Below are 12,224 nucleotides of genomic sequence, written 5' to 3'. Positions count from 1 at the left end.
ATGCAGCGTGCATTAGTAGCATTGTCCTAGGATACATTTCCAGCTGACCAAACTGAACAGATAAAATTGTAACCCCCCCCCCTTTATATAATAATTCTGTTCTAATTCTGATTGGATACCCCTGACTCTTACCTCTCTCATCTCCTGTGAGATAGCAGTGAGGCGTTCATTCTCAGACTGGGTATTGGTGAGGATGTTGCGCGCCAGCCGGAGCTCGGTCTGCAGCTCCAGGACCCTCTGCTCGTAGTAGGCCTCCTTACATGCCGACTCCTGGATGAGAGACTCCTCACGACTCTCCCCATCCGCTGCCACCTTCCTGTGGTTGGAGTAGGCCTGTCCAAAGGCCTGGAGATACATTAAAGGAGGAAAATAGCTGTTGTTTAGAAGCTATAGTGTTCAGAAATATGGGAGATATGTTTTTGGCCACTATTTAGTGGAAATGTATGTAAATATTATGTAAAGCATTAACTGGCTATTACAATTTTAATATCAGGGTTGTAACTGACAAAGGTTTGTTCTGCGATTAAGCCATTTTAAAGTGACAGTAATCTTTGCAACTGTGGTTCAGTTGGGGACTGGTGCTAAAAAACTCAACAAAAAAAATCAGTTAGGCTCCATCTGGGCTGCATTATCCCATCTTCCCCCTGGTTCTCCCATCTCTCCCTCCCCTACCCACAGGACGTTGGCCTCCATTGCACATGCTCTGCCGTGAATCCACAGATAGAAAAACCAAACAGGCAAAGTAGAGCAAATGGAGTAGTTTCTGGGTGATCATTAAAGCCCTGTATTCTAATGCTATTAATACCTTAGGAGATCATAGCAGAGTACGGGAAGGTCAGCAGATATGAGTTGGTTTTTACGGATTGCCCATAAGGGATGACATTCATTAAGATTAAATAACTATGTAGACATATAGACTAAGGCATTTGCCTTCTGCCTTTGCCTTTCTTAGTTGAAAGGCTGAGATCAGTCTTGTGGTTTGACTGTGCAATATGAAAGATAGTTTTACTTTAATTAGTGCTGCCTTAATTTTGACCTTAAATTTGTTAATGGGCGATTGCAAGGCAGCAAAATATGACCAGACAGACAAACGGAGAAAGACAGAGAGGGAGAGACAGTGAGACCTTAACTGCAGCAGAATCTAGGATAGGCTACTCGGGTTCTAGAAATGTGATTATCCCCTGATAGCAGAGTTCATTTCCAAACACTTCTCTGATGGAAATTCGGATTCTCATCTCTCCTCACAGCTCGAGTGCAGGCAGTAATCTGAAATCACCTGAGGCACTAAATCTGACCTTGTTTCCAGCTGCAGTACACACTCTTCTCTCTGACCTGCTACCCACTTACATCTGCATGTGACTGGCTGCTGCAGGATTTTCTCTGTCTAACTCATGTTAATGAGTAATTCCTTTAGAGAATGGAAAATCTGGAACTTTGCATTAGTCAAACTGGACTACTTACAGGACTAAAACTGTTATAGTGGGTTACAGAAATGCATGGCCTCATGTCTCACGCAGGGTGGCTACAAAATCACTCACATTCCAGGAAAGATGATGAACAGGGAGATAGCAAGGATGAACAGATAAACTCTCACACTGAGTTGCAATATGCTTTATTTAGAGGCAATAGCAGTTTGAAATGGTACTAACTTTGTAGTTAACATAAGTAACCTCATCTGTGGCAAACCACATATTAGCAGATACCTCATTGTGCCAATTTCATACATTTTAAATTTTTCTAGATGAGCTGATGAAAACATTCCCCCCCCCCCAGTTGCAGCAGTTAACATACCTAGTGAGCCAACACATGAGAGCTGAAATTAGTTGATTGATTGATTGATTGGTTGACTGACAGAAACAAATCAGAATTTTGATAGTAACATTTCTTAAGTTAAAATGGAATTGCCAAGTTTCATCTATTCAGCTGTGAGAATCTGCGGCTGTTCTTTTTGTTATGAGATAGTAAACTTCATACCTTTGGGTTTGGGACTCTTTTAAAAAAAAAGACACATAATAACACAAGCTATCACATTGGACCGGTTCAATAAAATTGTCATACCTTTCCCCACTACCTCCCTTCTAACAAAACCCCACCGTCAATCAGCACGAGACTGTATTTAGATAATACTTTATTCATCCTACATTGGGGAAATTCACTTTTGATTATAAATTCTTACAAGAGATGGGATTAACCCAATCAGAACCCAGGGAAATCACATTTTTATAATCTTGGTGTATGTTGGATATCCACCACCATCAAGGGACTCCAATCAATCCAATCTAAGAGGCCTGTTCTTCAAACATAAAGTGGAGCGCCTAGCCAACAACCTATTGACCCAAGTCCTTTAATCCCAACTACCCAAGCGTGGGTTTAGGCTACTTTTAGGGGAGGCTAAATTGGGGACGCACGCGACCCAGCCTGTAATCCCACAGTGAGCTGCCCACCCAATTTATAATTCATCTTTAGCTTGCCATATGTTGCAGTATTTTCCCCCATTGGATAGGTTAGCATGGGCGGGTTATTAATCCCTTGTAAAGCTAATCAAAGGCAGTTCTTTAGTCATTAGCATGCTGTCTGGGCTGGATTTTCTCACAGAAGGCTATGGCTAACATTATGGCGCTGCATAAGAAAAAGTCCATAGTTCAGGAGATTTATCCCTTATTGGAAACCAATGTCTGATTCCAGATGAGCGCATGCATGATGGGCTTAGGTTAGACACCCTGCTGGGCTGCTCTTTATACTGTGGGCTGCCATGTGGAGATCAAAGTAAATCACTGTGATCAAAAGCATCATGTGATTGAGGATGGTTGATAACATGAGATGAGTAACCTTTGGTCTTAGTTCATGTACTGTGAGCTGTCAGTATTATTTGTATTACTTCCCCATACACTGCTGACACCAGAACAGGGAACCCAGTCATAAGATTAACACATGGAAACTTTCAAAAGGTATAAATAAAGAGTATTGCATGGGTTCATGAATGCAGACTAATTTAAGAAAAGATCTTGCTTATCCTGCAGTTTTTGTTATAGGTACAGCCTATATCAAAACACTGGTTTCTCTGGTAATGAGGTGTATTATACACCCACTGTGTTAAACTCCATCTGTAGGTCTTTCTTTCAGCACAACAAATGTTGCTATAACAGCGTGACTGCTTGTGTTGGAAGCATGTTGGAACAGTGTGATCGTTGCATTGTCCTCTAATCTAATCAAAGACACTGCTTTAGAGGCAAAGTCCACTGATTAGAAGGTGAGACAAATCAGGACGGTCATTCACGGATTGTTTTTTTTCATGTGATGCCTGTTAAGTAATAGAGGGGGAATGCTAAACACTTCTGTAGCTTCCAGCCCTGCTGCTAATGTTCAACACCTTACATGGTGTAGGATGTTAAAGCATAGAGAAAATAAGTCACAGAGTTCACGTGGTTTTCCCCGCTCATGTTTTTCTGATCCTTCGAGCCAAGAGCACAAGGGAGAAGAGCTTTGGGTCTCTGACAAGTAACAAACAGATCGATACGGCCAGTCTCGGAGGCCCTTTGGAGCTTAAATAAACCAAATGTATTTTCAGTTTCTGTCCCACTGGCGGAGAATAGTGTTTCTCTGTAGTATTAAGGTAAAATAGAAAGCGGGTAGAGATGTAACCAGAGATATGGTTACTGCAGATCATGAAGAATAAAACCACTGGACATTCAAGTTAACACACACATACACTGACATAATAATCTCACTAGAAGATGCCAGATAGGTCGCAACAGGGCATGCCTACTGTGCAATACCAGATGACACAAACTCAAGATTCAGAAATGTAATATGAGAATCCATTTATTTGGCAAGACTTGTGGACTCGAGTGGGTTGATTTTCAGTCTCTACGGCAGCATTCTTGTGCTATGACAAAGACAGCCCGTGACGAACGCTGAACAATATAACGCCTTGTCAATTTAGATCAATTTAGTTAGTCATACAGATGGTGAGAGTGTTGGAGTTGACCTTGGATGCCAGTTGTCCAGCACCACTGAAGGCTGGTTAGCGTTCCAGTTGTCATTGTAGGCGATTGCGCTGGAGGAGAGGTGGAGAAGGAAAAAACAAAACAATGTCTGAATTCTTCTGCCTCGTGAGTGACAGCTCACGTGGAGTCCCAGTTAGTGATGATAAACAGAGACGTGCACTTTTTTTTTAACCTCTTTCCATCCGTCTCTCTGTCTCTATTCCCAGCCCACTGTGAAGCCAGCGACTTGCAAGGGAAAGATTGCTTTAAGGTGTGTTTCTATATTTAGCTGTCAGTTATCAACTGTTCATTATTATAATCTCTTGGGGCAAGAGTGGCTTCCTCCAACCTATATGTACAGTATGACCGAGCACTGCACATTGACCCACTATTTCACACAGACATCATGTATTTCTTTAGGACACATTAGCTTACTATGTCATTTTCTGCCTTCTGTGTAACATTGTCCTGTGAGGAATGCAAACCATGTCCCGTGGCAGTGCTTGCTTGTTTGAGTTCTCTCAACTGACAGCGCTGTAGCTGATTAGTGCATGTTATGCCCAAACCAATGACACTAGCTATAATGAGTAACAGAGAAGCTAATTATTTACTTCAGACTTTACTCTTCAGTGGGATTGAACATTCACTTTCATCCCTCGACAACTCCGTGGAGATTATGATCAACTCTCCACTGGTTTAAATATTCCCCTTATTGCTTCTCACCAAATCAGCAGCTCTCAAATTGGACCTTTTCAAGCAGAGATTTACCATGGCAAAATTACAAGAGGAGTAATTCTAGAAAAAGTAGAAGAAATTAAAAAAATGTAACAGATGTATAAGGCTTTACATGTGCCAAACGGAAGGAGACAGAAGGGACAAGAGAGTGAGAGAAATGCAAATTAGCTATTGCTTGGCACAGAGCCGCATTGATTCACCACATAGAACAGAGCCGTTGGGTTATTATTCGCACACACAGGCCTGGACAACTTCCCACACTCGTAACACATACACACACATCTCGTTTCCAATTTTCCCCAGTGTGCCCGTGGTCGGCCGTACTACAGCACCTGGTGTTGCCGTGTTGAGGCTTGCTCTCCCTTCTGAGATAAAGGAGGAAGAGGCGAGTGTTCAAAGCATCCTAGGGGTTCCACCAACACTGGGTGCATTCATGTTGTCAACACATACAGGCAATGCACTGCATGCCAAAGGCAAGGAATACACAACAGTGTATATAAGAAAGCAGAGGTTAGATAAATCTAACATTGTGTGAGTATGTTTCGCATATTTCCTCAAAAAGAAATGATTTCGCCGCAAGTGGACTGGCTGAGCGATAAACTCTCATGAGACTTGAAGGGCGTGAACCTCCTAAAAACAACCACAAAGCTGTGCCAGATTTTGCAGGGCAGGACAGAAAAGGAGAGAACGCCTGAGGGGATGGGGCCATTGGGAGAAGGAAGACATACAACTGAAGCACACACATGAACACATGTACACACAGACTTACACACACACACACACGTCTCTGCTACGAGTGATCCGCTAATCAGGCTCATGAGGCCCTTTACACGCCTCACTGAAGAAGTCGTCCTCAGCCATATGAAAATATCAGAATAGCCTAATTGGGCTGCAATCTGTGATATAAAAATCTCCGGATACATTTTATCTGTAATGATTAAGCGCTAGTTAGTGCTTTCTTCAGAGCTGGCTGGGGAAATCTATATTTCATGTATTATTTCGACTTTACACAGTCAGCTAATCTGAAGTCAGCCTTTGGTCAGATCAGAACTCAATTTCAAACATGAAAATATCATTCAATATGAATGATATTATTCATATTGAATGATATTTTCATATTTTATATTCAATTTATCATCAATATTCATCATACGTCTACAAAGACAGGCGCTTTAGAAAATATACAGTACTGTGCAAAGTCTTAGTCTTAGGTGTTAGAAAATGCTGTAAACTAAGAATGCTTTCAACAAAATAAATAATGATTGTTCATTTTTACCAATTTACAAAATGCAAAGTGAGCAAACAAAAGAGAAATTAAAATCACAGTTAATTATTGACCTTTGCCTTCAAACCAGCATCAATTCTTATAGATACATTTGCAGAAGGTTGGACAACGAGGATCGTAGACGCAGTGGTTGATTGAGAAAACCTAGTGCAGATGATGAAAAACCCATCAAGCTTCTTTCCCTTCGAAATCGGAAGATGTTCAGCAGTGACATCAGCTCAGAACTGGCAGAAACCAGTTGGACCCGGGTACACCCATCTACTGTCCAAAGACTATCATGTCTTCATGATAGAGCTGCAGCCAAAAAGCCATACCTCCGACTTTGTTTTTGTGCATAGTTGAGTTGCCTGGCCTTGTTTCCATGCCGGTGGCATGGCATCTGCAGCATTAAGATTCCTTGGCCGACCACTGCGTCTACGATCCTCAACGTTCCCCGACTTTTTGCAAGTGTACCTATAAGAATTGATGCCGCTTTGAAGGCAAAAGGGTAGTAACACCAATTATTAATATGATTTAGATTTTTCTTTTGTTCGTTCACTGTGTAAATTGATAAAAGTAAACAATCATAATTTATATATTTTTTAAACATTCTTAGTTAACATTCTTCATTTTGCACACCTGCCTAAGACTTTTGCACAGTACTGTATATTTCTTATAAAATGTGAAACACCTGCAGAGAGAGGTCAAGCAAGCCCCCCACTGCTATTATAGTGTCTGTGTCAGCCTGAAGGCGCTATACTGTGGGTGTTCATGGACTGACCCCCGTGTTATTATTACAGGGTAAAAACAGTCATTATGCCTCCGGCAGTGAGCTAAAGAAACTGGGTGTGAGCACAGTTTGTTTAGCCTTCAGTGCATATGATATGTAAGCCAAAGCAGCGTTTACATGCTACAAAATATGTGCTATAATGAGAAAAGGTCATTTTAATGCCACTCATGAGTGAAATATAAGCTAAGCCTAAAAACAAACTATGTTCTACTATTGACATTTGCAGAAAAAGCTGATTTCTGTGGGGTTAAGTGTTTCCTCAGACGGTTTGTCTTGACTCGAGTTACTGTTTTTGTTTCTTCTATGATGCCATGAAAAAAAAAAAAATCAGTTCTTTCTTGTGCAACGGGAGAGATGAACCACAATGTTTTTTAACTCTACGTCTGTCTTCAGTATTTGATCTTAGCAGTCAATTAATCACAAGGAAGCATCTGTTTATCCCTGGCTGCTTATTGGGTCTGTTGTTCAGCCGCTAATTCCGCTATACAATGGAGGAGAAAGCCGGTGTCTCAAGGGAGAGCAGAGGGAGAGCATTCAATGGGTCTCATGGCCGTCTGAGCTGGGGTCTGAGTTCTTTATCATCGCTCATATCACGACAATGTTGATACCAATCATAACCTCAATCATCTGCAATGCAAAGACAGCCTTATCGGTGCCTGCCTGTAGTCAGCCTGCTAGGTCCCCCTTCAGCCTGACACTATGGCTGGATGAGATCTCCCAGGTCCACGCGCCCGAACCCCAGGGGAACAGACGTCGTTATGGTTACTATGCCAATTACAGTGACAGAGCGAGAGGCGGTCAGCGGAGCCAGGGCACTGACACAGATGGCAGTTTCAGAGCTCAGCCTAGCACAGCTCGCTCTCCTCCCTCTTTCTCTGGCAACAGTCCTCACCCATGCCTCTCAAGATTCAGATTTGATTGCACAAAGAGTTTTCTGGTCTTCATGCTTTGAAGTATTTTTGTTTTTGGTCTTTGCTATCTGGCCAAGCCTACATCATAGTAAACAATCAGTTCATCAGTCTCTATTTAGTAAGTATTAGTAGTAGTATTATAGCATATTTCCCAAAAGAAACGGCTCCCTGTGGAACCTTTATTTACATATAACATTTACAGCTAAAGAGCCCCTCCCTGTTTACATGAATCACACAAGACGACAGGAGAAGCTGGGGCTGCAGCTGGTGGCAGGAAAAAACAAGGTGCTGTCCACTTGTTTGAGTGAAACGTTGGAAGTTGTTGAAACAGAATAGTTCACACACACACTTTTCATGTCTATGGTCAGGCTTGAAGGAAGAAGGGGGAAGGTGAAGTTGACAAGGAATCTATTTGTTAGTGGAGACAGTATTATCAAAGCCTTGGCCCTCCGCCATTTTAACAATAATCAATTATTATATGGATACCATATACGAGATCCTTGTAAATTTCCCCTCATCATCCTAGACTCATCCATTAGTGCAGAGACATCGTCTGATCAATCGAGGTGAAGCATTGACAGGATGGGGGGAGGGACTGCACACACTCCATTTGCCTTCTTATTGAGGTTTTCTATCCAAGCCGCCTCATATGTTGCCACTTGATCACTTGACCTCCACTCACAAACAAGGCCAAAGTTATCTCTCAATCTCTGTGCTGTCCCAAACTTCCAACTATGTCTTCATTCCCCCTCCCAAACCCAGAAGATAGTCTCTTGGGCAGGTCCTGCCGTTGCTCCCGGGCCAGACAGAAACTAATGACCTCCCTTCCCTATTTGCTGTAATTAAATCCTGTATGTGATAGTGAGTGCACATTCTCTCTACCAAGGAGGTGAAATCATGGGTCAGGATGGCAAGCCTTCCATATATGGCCATGTCAGAAAATAACGAGGTGGGGGCTTAGTAGCTTCACCATAATACTGTACATAATAAATACTTGATTGATACGTTCATAAGTGTACATGTGTAAATAGTATTGAAGCTTATGTAAATAAACAGTATACAGTGCATAAAGCTGAAAAAACCCATTGTCTATGGTTTGCTTTACAAATAATGTTCTTTCATTCCATGTTCAAAGAATAATTTGTCAACCCTACACAACATCTCTCTAACAACAGAGCATTAAAGGAAATAATGAGAAGAGATGAAAGATAAGCACAACCCTCACACAATGTCCTTAAGTCCTAAACAAATGCTGGAAAACGCATTTGTTCATACACAAGATTCATATTTATTAAGCTATGTTTGTACAAAACAAGACATACTGTAGCCAGTTATTTTCTATTTAAAGTCCCAGCCCATTAAACTCTTTAAGCCAGCTGATAGAGGGACCCATATTCTGTCATTTAAAAAAGGGAGTGAGCTGGTTCCCACAGGAAACACAGGCATTGCCAGGGGCCCCTCCCATTCAAACCTCTCTCCCTTTCTCTGTCTGCTATCCCGATTTCTCAAGGACCCCTGAAAGACTGGCACGCATCCAATTAAAACCCCTCCTCTCCTCGCTCTCTCTGAGCCTAATGTTTAATATCGTTATTGCTGTACAGGCGAGCCCCTGCCTGGCTATACAACTCCGTCTTATCTCCCATCCCTTTTACTATTCCCAATTCCTCCCTCTCGCTCCCCTGTTCAACCATGCCTGAGGGTTTCAAAGCGTGGACTCCATGAGACTCGGGTACGACACACTGCAACAGGCGGACCCAGACCCACTAGCCTATTTACAATGGGAGCCGAGGGAGGAATGAGGAGAGGAGGAGGATGGTGGCAGGGAGTGGATATGAAGTGTGGAGAGATTGGAGACATACCGCTGTTCTCAGATTGCACTGCGGTGTGAAGTTAAAATGACCTCCAGGGCAAAGGGGCAACTTTGAAGTTGGGTTTGCTAAAGTTTGAATGATTAAAACGAGAAGATGTTTTCAGAATCTGCCCTGTGGTTTAATTAATTTAGGTGAGATGGGAGGCAGTACTATACCACTCGAGAGATAATTGAGATGAGTGGACTATGTAGAATTTCAGAGGTACCAGAGATGGGTGGGCCAGAATGTACTCATGTAAACAGCAAGCGCTATCTGTCAACATCTCATCCCTGATCTCTTCATCTGCACCAAATCACAGGATGCCCAGGGACAAACGACAGAGAAGAAACAGCACAACAAACTCCTCTTAAGTTGGAGGATATGGGTGGGGAAAGTCCTAACATTTGGATATGTGTGTGGGTATCTCCGGGGCTGGGGACGGGGCACCCACCGTCTGTCCACATATAGCTACCACAAGCTTATTACTGTTATTTGTATATAAACGTGTGGCATCGCACCACCATCTCAAATCTTGAAAATCTACCTCTAACCAGTTTAAAAAGTTCCCAATGCAAATAGAATGTTAGTTACAATTGCTGATAACTAAGAAAAAAATATTATATAAAAATGGTATCATAATTAATCCAGCATCTTAAACACCCACAGATACGGGTGGGAAAAACCAATCCTGATGTACAGGTTTTGAGGCACAAAATATTTAGTGTGAACTAAAGCTAGAGATCTTTATATAGCTCGTAGTGACTGCCAGTTCCTGTCTCTGTTGCCGTGGAAATGGTCAGAACATAGAAAGGAAATGCGGCATAATGAGTGTAGATGTTAACACAGCGGGGAAGGCCAGCGCATTCCTCTCATTAAAACAAACTGCATTGTTGCAACCTATTTCTTGTTGAACAGAGGTGACAGAAGTGACTTGCCTGATGAACCTTATGTGGTCATTTCCTCTGATCCACTAAAAAGATATCCGGACTGATACAGAAACATATTTCACATGCTTCCTATCTGCTGTAAATAGCCAGACTCCTCACAAGTAAACAGGATGCAGAGCGGGGGCAGAGGGCGTGAGTTCTGACTTTGTTTCAATAGAAGGAAGAAGAAAGATTTGATGGAGCATAGCTTTGCATGGACTCAGTAAGAAGCCTTATGGTTACAGGAAACCCATTGTCATTTTATATTATCAAAACAAAGTCATAAACAAGCATGGTTTATATAAAAGGAGAGTGTCATTCTGTGTCAATCATGTTGCTTGCATTATGTAGCACAAAAGATAAGGAAGGTTTATGGGCCATCTGACATAGCCCACAGACTTAATCTGAACACTCTTATAAAGGAATGATGCAGGCAGGGTCGAAACAAACATGTACTCTACCCACGCGCCCAGCTGATTCATCTGGATAACAAACCAATCAAAATAAATATGACAACACCTCAAACTGATTAAGTTGACATTAACTAAACTGAATCACTATCTGTAGTTTGTTTCAATGGGACTAGAGTATCTATTTCAGACATTTTACGTAACATGGTACCTTGTGTTATCAAATACAGTAAGGTAGTATTCATCGCCATACAAGATCTGCACATTTCAATTTATCATTTAATTTAATCATTAACAAAATGTGTTTGTGGTGGTAAAAGCAAAGTAGTGTTGGTTTAGGTTTAATGGTGAAAGTACAAACTGGGAAGCAAGAGAAACATTCAAACTGCACAACAGATGGCTATGTAGGAGAAGCAGAGGAGAAGGGATAAATAGGCATTTTATATCTTACACACATCTATCTCAGTCACGTGTACGCACACTGGCTTCTTTGTTGACCGAATAGTTTATAGCTGCTATGTTGTGTAGGACAATGGAAACTGGAGACTAGCCTATTCCCTGAGTGAACCAAGTTGTATTGTCGGAGGCATACAGCCATTACTATAACCTCATCCACTGCTTTTAGTCTGGGCTCCTGCCGGATCTGGCCCTGGTCATCAGTAATTGGATTACAGTGGTAGAATCATGACCCTGCTGGGCGGCTATACAGCTTCTCTACGTGTCATTTTGACTTCTTTCGAAAGTATTAAAGAAATCATAATACCTTAGGGCAAGGGTCTTCAGTGTTGTTTTAAGCCAAGGACCCCGTAACTGAAAGACGGATGGAGCAGGGAACCCCTACTAATGAACTTGAAATTAAGTTATAAATTAAACTAAGCCTACAATAGCGTGTAGGGCGGCCTAAAGCCTTTATACATACATTTTTTGTGCATAGAATACTAAGATATTACAAGGTGCTTTCAGCAATGTCACGCATGTTTTAGGCTACAACATTTGTCACATTCAGCAAATATCTCCTCACTATCCTCGAGCTGCCTGTCCCCGGAACACAGTGTCTCTGTATACAGCCCCGGGTCTACAAAATAGAGTCCGACCGATAACAGATTTTTAATGCCAATACCGATACAAATATTTTGTCATTAAAAATCCGATATATATTTAAAAAACATTTGTTATTTGTAGTTATTTATGAGTTCTCACTAAAATAGTACGATGGTAATTTGTTTTATTGTCACAACAGAACAGAGGAACATCAAACTATATTATATAAGTTCTGATTAATAAAATGTATAAAAGATACAAACTAAAGAGACGAAACTTAAATTCCTTTGAACTAAACACGTTAACAAAAA

The 12,224-nt window shown here is 41.6% G+C and overlaps 1 protein-coding gene across 2 annotated transcripts in view; it reads right to left on the bottom strand.

The window, feature by feature from the left end:
- Window positions 1-12,224, bottom strand: part of LOC117948358 (protein bicaudal D homolog 2-like) — a 44,841-nt gene that overhangs the window by 26,058 nt on the left and 6,559 nt on the right. For both annotated transcript variants that reach the window (XM_034877961.1, XM_034877960.1), the window contains exon 2: window positions 133-345. In XM_034877961.1, coding sequence (XP_034733852.1) covers window positions 133-345 — 213 coding nt within the window. The remainder of the gene's footprint in view (window positions 1-132; window positions 346-12,224) is intronic.

This window comes from Etheostoma cragini, chromosome 7, assembly GCF_013103735.1.
Source record: "Etheostoma cragini isolate CJK2018 chromosome 7, CSU_Ecrag_1.0, whole genome shotgun sequence".
In the NCBI taxonomy this organism is placed as follows: Eukaryota; Metazoa; Chordata; class Actinopteri; order Perciformes; family Percidae; genus Etheostoma; species Etheostoma cragini.
The sequence above is the reverse complement of the archived record's forward strand: the minus strand, read 5'-3'. Positions and strand labels throughout refer to the sequence as shown.